Source organism: Perna viridis, chromosome 9, assembly GCF_037379345.1.
Source record: "Perna viridis isolate PV_CMFRI_1.1 ecotype Kerala chromosome 9, ASM3737934v1, whole genome shotgun sequence".
In the NCBI taxonomy this organism is placed as follows: domain Eukaryota; kingdom Metazoa; phylum Mollusca; class Bivalvia; order Mytilida; family Mytilidae; genus Perna; species Perna viridis.
Window position 1 is genome coordinate 41047078 of NC_142453.1, and position 11898 is coordinate 41058975.

Here is an 11898-nt window from a genome sequence, read left to right on the forward strand (position 1 = left end):
TTCTTGAACTTTTTGAAAGAAATATTAAACGCTATCTGCATACTAGACATAGAATAAATACCAGTGAAAGTACTGGTTAAAAGGACAGAAATTTTAGATGTGTTCCGCTTACTGGACGCTGAAATGAAGCGGAATTTGAAGGGATCATTGTGTACTTTAGGTAACCAATACATGTTCAGCAGTAGCATTAAGATTATCTGTGTCAGTAATGTAATTGTTTACTATTTAACTCTCTTTTGAGTACATGGCTTGGAATATAGAAGAATTCAAAACTATATTCTTAATTTAAAAGAAAACAAATATTAATAAGACATTAAATACAAAGGTAATATCAAAGTGACATCAAATAATATTGCTTTCAATGAAGAGAATCAAATTAAATGTCAAGTGTTGTCGTGCATGCTCGTTGAAGGTGTTGATTTTATATCAGAATAAATGCGCACTGATACGTGTCTGGATCCTAGTGATTCGTATTTTCCGTCAGACTTAACTATCGTTTCACTTTCGTCACTTGAACTTGTTGCCCTTTGTCGTTCTTCCATCTGGTTTGATTCAATCTTAAATGGTGTCATATAGCCTGATGAATCATGCATCATAATGTCTCGTGTATGTCGCTCGAATGGGAGTATTGGGTTTTGTGAACTGCCCAAGATTTGACGAGTAATTTGACGTTCGTCTTGTCCATGGAGAGAATCAAATTGTATTCGTTGAGCAAGAGGTAGCATAAGAATGTTGTGAACTTCATCGTAGTGAGTTGTCGTTCTTGTTTGTAATGTTGATGTCATCATTTCTTGGTTAGGTATGCGCCTAAAAATACACTTGTGTTCATTATTGATACTATAAGTATGTGATCGAATGGCATTGGTTGGATTGCTTTGTGTTGAGTTATAAAATCAACATTTGAAATCATGTAACGTTAAGCGATTTTGATTTTTCTACCTCGAGAATCTGGACAAATATCAAATGTTGATACTGAAACAAAATTATTTTAATTGACTGACATTTGACTTTTGAGTGTGTGTATAATATGTTCTAAATGTTTTTGTTTCCATTTAATATTCTAGTCGAATATATTGAATCTCGCAGTACAATGCTCATGCGATTTTGTTAATGATATGTGAAATGATAGTAGTCGTTAGTCAGACAGCATGGTCAAGATTATTCTCATATCATCGTTTTCATGTTTGGAAAATATTTGAATATTGTTGGGCACTGTACTCTGTACCCAGTTTATACATTAACAAGTTAACATGGCAAAAGATTAACAATAACGGATACACAGGTACACAGTCTTTTTTTCATTTCATTTCATCTATTTCTTGATTAGTTTTTATTAGTTTTTTTTAATAAATAATGACCATATTTGAGCCGCATTATGTCACAATACGTAAATTGCAAAAAGATCCTTGCGTTATATTCGAATTTTTTTCTTTTACGGCGATCTTCCTTGCCGTTGAATAACCACTTTCGCTTTGCAATCAGATTTGTTATTAAAGAAGCGACCCTTACAACACATGCGCAGATGACGGTCACCAGAGGTTACATGCATACGAACTTATCTAGGTCGATTGTTTGTCTTGCAAGACAATAAATATATAGACACCTATCCCATGTATTTCATGCATTTCATTTGTCGATATCAATTGTTCTTGAAATTGGACAAGAAAAGTACAATTTAGTAGAAATAGTTCAAAGTAAGGTATATTTCAAACGAAAACAAAAAATTACGAAAATGACAACTAATGCAGCTTTAAGATTAGCAAACCTCTTTTTACTGGTATCACAGTATCTATTAGCTTCTAAAACTATACAGAAAAATACAAATTATTGTCAATTTATGCCATCAATTCTGCGTTGTGTCAATAACTATATTTGTTTCCTTAAGATTTGTTTAAGTAGTTCAAGAAGTACTGCTAGCATGCGGTTTGTTTTTAAAGTTAAAAGCCATTATATTGGAAAACGACTTCACTGTTTTTGAAAAATACCAAATTTTGTTGTATCAAAATTAAATACAATCATTATCAACATACTTGAATTAACCATAACTTGCCAAGTATTAGAACGATAAGCAGATAGAACAAGTTTATACATGAAAGTATGATGATCAATTTGTTATAAATGAAATTCTTAACAAAAACACTAACCTGCTTTGATAAAGAGCACTAAGGTAGAAATACCACCGACACATCCGATGATGATTATTGGTAACAGTAAACCGTTTGATGGCTTTGGTTCGGGAGATTTATCTTTAATTGATAAATCACATTATCTTAGAAGTGCTTACTATGTAACTACAAACTTGTCATAATATATGTTTGAGATACAGCTATGATTCAGATATAGTTAAGCTCTTTAATGACACATTCATACATTCTATATAATAATGTAGCATGTAAAAGTTTTTTAGTTTTTTTCTGTTTTTATGAAAAGAAACTGGCATAAACATTATATAGTGAGTATTACTTACCAGTTTGTATTACTTACCAGTGAGTATTACCAGTTTGTATTACTTACCAGTTTGTATTATGTATTCCATTGTTTTTCGTCCAATACCACCAGCAAGATTTACTCCATAAAGTTGCACAAAATAGACTGTATCAGGTACTAAATCTATTATGTATGTATGTGTCGAATTAATACAACAAGTTTCATTCCATTGAGGTTCTTGCAGTCTTTTGTACCTCACTGTATACGTTTGTAGTGCTTCACTTGTAGTTTGTCCTGGATGCCATTTCATTAAGATCATTGTGTCATATCCTATAAACTGTACGTTCGTTGGCATAGCAGGCAGAGCTGTTATAGTATAAAAACTCTTCTGTGAAACATGGGGCAAAAACGAATTAAAATATTATAAAAGCGATAAGAGTTACAGCATTTTAGTTGTCACAACAATAGAAGATAAAGCCTTTAAAACAGACACTATTGTTTACCCGTTACAAAAAGGGGATCAGGATGAAACTTTTCAACTTTGACCTGCTTTTCTTCAGAATGACGCTAAAGGGGTTTCGTTTATACAAGTTGGTAAGGAAAGAAAACTATGTTTCGAAAATTGGAATTACAATAAATTAAAATATGAAAATGACTATTTAAATTATATGCTTATGTTTCTATATCAGTTATATTCGATTGAAGGTAGAGCGTGAAATAGACAGTAGTTGTCCTTAAGGATTGGATTGAACTGTAGAGCGTGAAATGGTCAGTAGTTATCCTTAAAGGATTGGATTGAACTTCACGCTTTGATTTACATGTGGTTCTACAAAAGTAGATTATGGAACTCTTTTTAAGATTGATTTATAAAGCTTTATACATGTACATTCTTCAATCTAATAAAACAAAACACAAAACAAACAAACAAACAAACAACATTAAGTATGTAATGAAAGGGATATTACATCTGCGTAAGTAGAAGTCTTTATAAAATTCAGCCATGAGGTGATTCATGCATGTCAAAAATGCACCAAATTCACTTTTATTTCTTTTTCCGAAACAGATACAGACCACATAACCAGTCATAATTTTTAATTTGGATGTTGTGCTTTGGAGATGAAATTTATATAGATTGTGTGTCTGTGTGTGTGTGTGTGGTGTGTGTGTGTGTGTGTGGAGGGGGTGTAGTAACTGTATGGTTGTCTCAAAAGTACAGATCTGAATATAGAATAGACAACTGTTATGTAAAATTATATCATATGCATATTGAAAAAAAAAGTATTGTTTGTTCAGTTGGTTTTTGTCAATTTCCACAAACAATTATAAATGAAATTGTAGAAAATTTGCCCTTAGAACAAAGAATCAATGCTATCTAAACCTACAAACATCTGGGAAAACATCATACTTTAACATTTACACGAACAGAAGAGAAATATTAACTACAAATGTTGCGGCACACACGAGATTTTCTATGAGACAACAACATACATGTACAAAAAAATAGCATTATTAACAACCAATCACTCGCCCGCCTGTAACAATACTTTGGAGTAATCACAAACACTCTCCTAGCCACTGTGGACAAAGATATTACACAAGTCGACATTCCTAAAAAGGTTTGAATCTCTTGTTAAACATAAATAATGAAACTGATAATGCATTACACAAGTGACTACTTGTAGTTAAATGACATGCCACTTAAGTCCAGTATAAACCTACGAACAGTTTTTCCCTTATTGTACTTTATATTAATCCCAGTACTTCCATTTGGGGTTGAGAACCATGGTAAATCATACAATAAGGAAAAACCCCATACCGAATCTATGTGAAGACTATGAATGAACAATGTTGATAGCAAAAGATGTTTTTAACGATTTTACAACAATATCCTAACTATACCCCTTACGAATTATCCTATTCAACAGCCTAGTCAAGTTTTTTGTGAGTATTGAGCTTTCTGTGCTTTGTGAAAAATATTAGCATAAAATATAGAGTGGGAGATATCCACACGTATTAATAGTTTACAGATATTTGTATTTGAGGATGAGTTGAACAAAAATGTGATTTTGTAAAACTTGATATAGTAAATATTCGGTGATATAAGTATTTCTTTTTTAAGAACCCGATGCGTATCATTACACGTTCGAGCAAATCGAACTACTTGTGATATGCAAATATGATATGATGCCGACAAGGGGACGCCGCCATCTAAAAATGGGTATTCAAAGAAAGTTCTGCAGGACAAATATCTTTAACATAAATATTTAGGTCGACATGGTTAAATAATAGTGCTTTAAAGAAAAGAAACCAAAGTAACGAAGTTTTATGTATTTTCGTGAATAAAACAATGTTTGTTTTATGAGATAACGTGGGAGTGATTTGTAAATGTACAGGGTAGAAAGTAGAGACTTTGAACGAAATCGAAATATCATATCCTGTAATTGAACGTCTAAAATCATCCTATTATGGACAAATATTTCATTAAAAAATGAATAAAATAGAGACTACAAAAAAGGCCAAAGCAATAAAAGGTTGGTAGATATTCGTTTTGCTTTTTACATTTTTATTGTTTCATTGGAGCAATCACAAAGACAATGTTCCTTAACCTCAATATTTTCACGCATTTAAATCTATACTCTGGGCTAGATAACGTAAACCTCCCATCCCCTTCCCTTCCCTCTCCTAGAGGGATTTTTGCAGAATTATATTGGTTGATAGATGTGAACATTAAAAATATAAATCCGCCTGTATATCAAAACAATAAGTGCAGCGTTATTATGGTAACAGAGAATGCCACAGGGTTATGTCTAAGTATTTGTCTTAGAAACATTTTGCGTTTTTTTAAAGTAAAAAAAGTCTTTTTATGAATATAAATGGCATCCAGAGAAAAACAACATATACCTCCTTTCTATTAGGCATAAATAAAATGAACCATATTTTAACCCCCCCCCACTTTTAGGTCGCCTAGAAGTGACCAAACAACTTAATTTACTTGGCTAATATGAGCTATAGATAAACGAAAATAAGAAGATTGTGATCTATTTTAGTCCAACAAAAAATGTTTAAATGACAAAAAATACTTTTTTTTCTCGAAAAAATTATTGTTGAAAAATAGGAAATATTTAGATTTTAAATTAACATATAAATTATTACATTTTTTATCAGTCATCCTTTGAGATTTTTTTAAACATAAAATTATGTTTCCGGTCCAACATGATGGATTCATCCAAGATAAAAAAAAAAGGCCAATATAATCAAACTACTTTATTCAAGTTTTAGTCAATAAAGCTTTCATCTAAAAACTTTATAATTCACCACTGAGTACCTGACATTTTTCAGTTATTATGAAAGTTCTCATCAAATTAGCAATTTCGGATCTTAAAACTTTCCAAAAAGTTCCTCTAAGTAGAATTCCTTCATTGGTTAACAGATTTCAAAGCAAAAAATTGAGAAAACACTGTCCAAGGTAAGCAAAAAATTGAGAAAACACTGTCCAAGGTAAGGGAAAAGGTTGAGCGCACACACACAAATGTTTAACTCTGTTTATTCTTTATGTGCCTGTCCCAAGCTAGGAACCAGTGGTTTTTTTTTTGTTTTTTAGTGTATTTTGTTGATCGTTTTTGCGTTTTAACTACATAGAGTAGGTCCATTTTCGCCTTTTATGAATATTTTTACTTTATTTTGTTTACTTTTTTACAGTTTGCTTCATTGAATGGTTCTGACCATCATTCAAGACCGTAGGGTGACCTGTAAAAGTTTAATTGTTCCTTGTTTGGTATTTGGTGGAGGCCTGTCTCATTGACAATCATACCACATGTCCTATGTTTATATCATTATGACAAGATTCCAATCAAAATATTTTTGTCTGTATTTTAGTCATAAATCCAATAAAAATGTCTCGTTACAACCAATACTATATATATTTAAGGAAGAATTGTCATAGTTGTTTCACCATGTAAACAGAAATTAAGAGTAAAAACAAAACGCTCATCCGATTCATAATCAAGTAGTCCAAATTTAGTCTAACAAAGTAGACATTTCATCACCGTTATTAGACACGCAATGTTCCTGATTTGGTACAGGCATTTCAAACGAAATTGTGGGTTAAATCTAGGTTTGCAGTGCGCCAGACTTCCCACACCTCCCTCTTCTATTACGGTATGAATGTACCGTATGAATATATAGATAAATATACCAGTGGTCATTAAATATTACTTGCATGCTGTAGTGTCGTAAACGGTAATTCGTTGTCTAATCAATACAGAGAGTATCATTATAATTGTCGTATTTTGCTGTACAGTTATGAAAATGCTAGCAAGTGGTCTTATAGCCTTTTTTTTAATTAAAAATGTTTTACAGTCGTTTGTACGTAGTTTTAAATACGAAAGACAAAAAAGACTTTGTAATTTTTAATTTCGAATCTGTATTTCTTTCAAAAAATTGTTTGACTCATTGTTGTTGTCTTTTACAAGCTAAGTTTCTGTATCTAACTGCTGGAAAAATATCGGAATTAAATGGCATTTAAGGAGAAACAAGAGGCCTGATGTAGTATCAACCGTATTATTGTATTATGAATTATATTACATACCATAAACATTAAGAGTGACATTTTCTGCAACGACAAGTTTGCCATTCCCGTTTAAGGCCTCACATGTATATAATGAACCATTATCTATAATTGTTGGTTTTAACAGAAGTTGCAAGTTATCTGTGCGATTCCATACAATTGTCTCGCTCCCTCTTGTCCACTGTAATACACCATTAGGATCGCCTTGAGTTATGCTACAGTTAAGAACTAATTCTTCATTTTCACTGATAGTGATTGTCCCAAATGTTTCCTTGTTGGCAATTATCATATTGGTTGGATATTCTGAAAAAAGAAAAACACTAATATTACAGTACTTAGCAATATTTGCCAGTAAAAAGTAGGATGTGTTTCAATGAGGACAGCAAAATTCAATGATCAATTGAAATTTAAATAGATCAGCCTTATAGTACTTTTTGGTGATTAATTCCATATAACTTCAAAAGTTGTTATTGTGCTTGTATCTGTCGTGAAAAAAGTTTCCCCAAAATCACATAGTGTAACTATCCTTAGCTATCAAAACTTGCAAGTAAAATTAAACTATTAATAGTTATTTAACAATGAAACTAATCAATTAGGTAGAGTTGTCTTGTAGTACAAATACTTAAGTGCAACTAATCCTGAGTTGACCAATACTAAAAGCTTACTGATTAGTTTTATGTTGAAAGAGTAATCAAGGGATCCGAGGTTATAGCGGTAATCAACGAGTAATCAAGGGAACCAATGTTATAGCGGTAATCAAAAGAATGTAATCCAGGGACAAAACCATACATGGAAAACAGACATGCATAACAAAGAAAATAGAGTAACTAAAAATCACACATACAAAGTAACAAAAGCAAATAAGCAACTCGGACTCCACTAAACACTAGGAGCATGGACCAGGTGCACCGGTAGGGTATGCGTTCCTATGCATCGCCATTTCCAAAGCATAAATAGTGCCCAAAGTGATTGTCTGACATGTTCTAAATGCACAGCTTACTTTTTCTAGCACTAATTTAAAGTTCAATAGACGTATATTTCATGTTTGTTTTGTCTACGGAAACAAACATATTCCTTTTCTTTCTGTACCAATCCAAGTATTCCACGGGCATGTCAAACATTTTCTACTCCATTTCTCTACATACACATCTATTGCCTTGGTGAATATGCCTAGAAGAAAGGAGTGAGTTAAAGTATCTCAGAAAGAAGACTAAATTTTGTCATCTATATTGATTTTGAGTAGACAATTGCAATAGAGCACATTTGAATAAAATTTGTATTTCAGAATGTTTAGGTCAGAAATTTGAGTTTTTGAACGGGATGATGAAAAGCATTATTTTGTAGCGAATTACACTTATTTGAAGTAATTTAAAGCATCCACCTTTTAAATACCTTCATAAGTGTGAATCACGGTTACTGAAGTATTGTATACGCTTATTCTAATAAAATGGTTTTCAAATGCGCACACTAAACACAACTGGAAACACAAAACAAATCCTGAAACATCAAAATTTACACATTTTAATAACAAACATGAACCTTTCAAAATGAGCATTTATGTGTTGGACTTTTCAAAAGAGTTACTCAATACATCATATATTTGTGCTATGCATTTCTTCATTTAAATATCATTCAGCTAAATGAAGCATGATAATTTTTAAGGGAAATAAAAATATTTAAAATGGACCTTTTTAAATTAAAAAGAATAAGAAACGAGCAGTAAATATGACTCCATCAGCCACAGAACGAATGCAATACGTTATAAATCTGAACTTCCTCATGTTTATAAACAGACATTTGTAATATTTTCAGTACTCGAACCTGCCTATATAAAAATTATATATATTAAATAGGCAGATAAATATATGGTAGCAGCAAAGTTAGATTTAGATACCTAACCAAATGTAAGAATGAACATATGATGTATTTCTGTGCTTATTCATACTATTTATTAAAACAAAAGGGCTTTACAATTATTGCTTGGACATTGCAATGTGCATTGTACATAAGATTCATCAACCATAGATTCATAAAATATGCAGACGAGAACATTATGAAACTAATTTGACTATTCTTTGGAATTATATTCTATATTCCTACCCGTAAGACAAGAACCCGAGAAGCAAGTTAGGGATTGTCTTTTCGTATATAATGAATAAATGTATGTGATATCGTGAGACAGAATGATAGAAACAATAAATTTCCATGTCTTTCTTTCCAAACATTCATTTTGACAGTAATTTTCTTAATTTCAAGTTTTGTTAAAGATTGAATTAGAAAAGTTATAAAGAAGATAGATTTAAAGAACTAGTTTTTGAGCTTTTTTTATTATCTTCCATAAAAAAAAAAACTTTGGTTATAAAACAATTTAATCCTAATAGTCAATATTTTGTTGTATCTCGTGGCTTCTGTTTATAATGGTTGCAAATACAACATGCAATCGCATTTACTGAATTACAGAAATTTTGTTATAAATCATACTACTTTCAACAAGTTCTACCCACAAACGTTAAAACAAAAGAAGGAAATTTAAACATCATAGATTGTTTATTTGATAAATCAATGTACGGAAATAAAGTAAATAAATCCGTAATAATTATATTGATTATTCATTTTGTGAATATATCATTATATGATGTTTGTATAAACATACAGATAACAACCGTCCGCTGAAGTTCCATTTTATGCTTAATTGGTTTTTTTTTTATTTTATTCGTTAGCAGTTCAAATGTTCTTCTTCTTTATATAAAGTCTCTGCTTTAACAAAACTAAATTTATATAGCTCACACTTTTTAGGTTTTATAAAAGCAAGAAGAAAAATAAATCCTAGTTAATGTGAAACTTTTAAAGGCATAACTATTCTTCATAAATACCAATATTCAGCTTCGTCATCTCACTCATTACACCTGAATCATATTATCTTTCAGACATACTATCCATGGACTGAGAAATTATTCCAATGATTAAAAAGTAATTTGTTACATTATGTCGTTGTCTCTCAGAAAAAAAATCGTTTGCTGTCAGACAGTAAATAATAACAATGTCTAATGGACAGTGCTCAGAATATGTCAAGTTAGTTTTATGTACACCAGACATTATACTTCGTGTTTTAAAGAATTATCATTCAAAGGGAGATAAAGTATGAATTAAACGTGAAAGTTAAGTACAGAAATGGTTAAACAATTCGTTTTCAAAGATTTTATTATGTGTCACCATGGTAATAATTCACTTTGTAATATCTGTCTCAAAAACAAATTAATGCATTCATATGTCAGCGTAGATTTGGCAGGCTCTTGGCGTGTAAGTTATGACATTTACTCCATACACAGTTGCTGAAGGGATGTTGCCAGAGATGAAAGAAAGTTTACTATATGGATTGATAATATTGTCGTATACTTTGAATAGTTTATTCAACGGGTCATAGTTTTCCTTTCCTGGTTTGTCTACTCCTGACTTGATTTTTTATGAGCAACTCGGCGGGTGTTTCTAGAAAAGCAGAGGACGCTTACCCTACCGGTGCACCTGGTCCATGCTTCTAGTTTTTAGTGGAGTCCGAGTTGCTCATTTACTTTTGTTACTTTGTATGTATGATTTTAGTTACTTTATGTTCTTTGTTGTGTATGCCTGTTTTCCATGTCTGGTCTTTGTCCCTGGAATACATTCTTTTGATTACCGCTATAACCTTAGTTCCCTTGATTACTCTTTGACCATGGGCTTGGTCTACTGGTACACTTGTCAGGTATATTGGGCAATGTTTTGGCTACATCGCGATCTTTGACTACCGAGGTAGTATTGACACTTAGAATTCTCATGCGCTTCAAGATCAAAGGTTTCAAATCTTTCCCCGACTCCAGGTATTTTGTTCTCGTTTATCCATAAGGGCATAACGGGTTTTTAAATGATGTCTTGCTGAAGTATAGTATACATAAAATACTTACTCTGTAACTTTATTTCATATTCTTCTCTTACTGTTATGCTTTTTCCATAACAATGATAGAAACCAAAATATGACTCTGTAATATTTTTAATGCAAAGTGAGCTCGTTCTCGTTCCGTTCAATGAATACGGTGGTCCCAAAACCATAAAGCCTACAGCAATCACCATTTTATCTGGACCGATCCAAGTAATTTCATTAGGTAGATCATTGATCTTGCAAATCAAACACACGTCTGAACTGATATTCGTATAAACCACCTCAGCAGCAAACGGTAAATCTGCAAAGTAGGATAAAGGAATAGGACAAGTAAGCTAATTATGACTCTAGATGATTGTCTCTCTAATATTGGTAATATCGCAAATACCAAGTACTAGTATTTGAAATACAGGAGTGCTGTCCTGTAGGGAAAAACATAATTGTACATAAAACATACACAAGAGTTAACTAAGAAAAATGATCAAAGAGCAGTGAGCATACTTACTTTTGGAAATGAAGTTTATGTACAGCAACGCGCAAATCAGCATCAGATTCATATCTGGGTTTAAATGTATCGCAAATCTAACATAATTTAGTCATACAAATTTGATACTTCCTTATACTTAACCGATCCTGGTTTCCGTAGCGTGTATTCATAACTGATATTTATAAAAGGTAAATATAAATATAAATTATAAGTACACACAACAATGAAACATTAGACAAACTAAACGATAAAAAAAAACTTTTGTAAAAACATTAGCTCAGATAACTTATAAACTTTCTCGATATGATAAGCAAGTTATGTACCAATATAGTTGTACAATCAATTTCTGATTTATTAAAATCCAGTAAAGGTGCCACAGGGGCCTTAACATTCAATAATAATATCCATTGAATGACACTGCACAGTCATTTTGTATAGAGCGATGCCAGTAAAATATTGTTGGTTCACAATGGACGCCAATATTTGCAAACCTCCTCGTGTTGT

At 31.7% G+C, this 11898-nt stretch overlaps 1 protein-coding gene across 3 annotated transcripts; it reads right to left on the bottom strand.

Moving 5' to 3' along the window:
• Nucleotides 1–257: 257 nt before the first annotated feature.
• On the bottom strand, nucleotides 258–11570 carry LOC148608534 (uncharacterized). 3 transcript variants are annotated; one of them, XM_088545371.1, is made up of 7 exons: nucleotides 11413–11570; nucleotides 10933–11208; nucleotides 7016–7297; nucleotides 2515–2793; nucleotides 2145–2246; nucleotides 1766–1805; nucleotides 258–807 (listed from the first exon to the last, which is right to left on the bottom strand). In XM_088545371.1, exons 1-7 carry the CDS (start codon nucleotides 11462–11464, stop codon nucleotides 384–386), a joined length of 1455 nt encoding a protein of 484 aa, XP_088401497.1. In that variant the 5' UTR covers nucleotides 11465–11570; the 3' UTR covers nucleotides 258–383. The 3 variants fall into 3 exon arrangements, with proteins under 3 accessions (XP_088401497.1, XP_088401498.1, XP_088401499.1); XM_088545372.1 differs by lacking the exon at nucleotides 2145–2246; XM_088545373.1 differs by lacking the exons at nucleotides 10933–11208; nucleotides 11413–11570 and adding an exon at nucleotides 8387–8657.
• Between the last annotated feature and the right edge of the window lie 328 nt (nucleotides 11571–11898).

What these genes read in the sequence shown, in the direction of transcription:
- LOC148608534 (XM_088545371.1), bottom strand. Translation starts at nt 11,464, where the DNA reads ATGAATCTGATGCTGATTTGCGCGTTGCTGTACATAAACTTCATTTCC. An exon ending in ATATGAAATAAAGTTACAGA is followed by an intron (nt 7,298 to 10,932) that starts GTAAGTATTTTA and finishes TTCTTTTTTCAG; the next exon opens with AATATCCAACCAATATGATA. An exon ending in AGTGCTCTTTATCAAAGCAG is followed by an intron (nt 1,806 to 2,144) that starts GTTAGTGTTTTT and finishes TTTTCTGTATAG; the next exon opens with TTTTAGAAGCTAATAGATAC.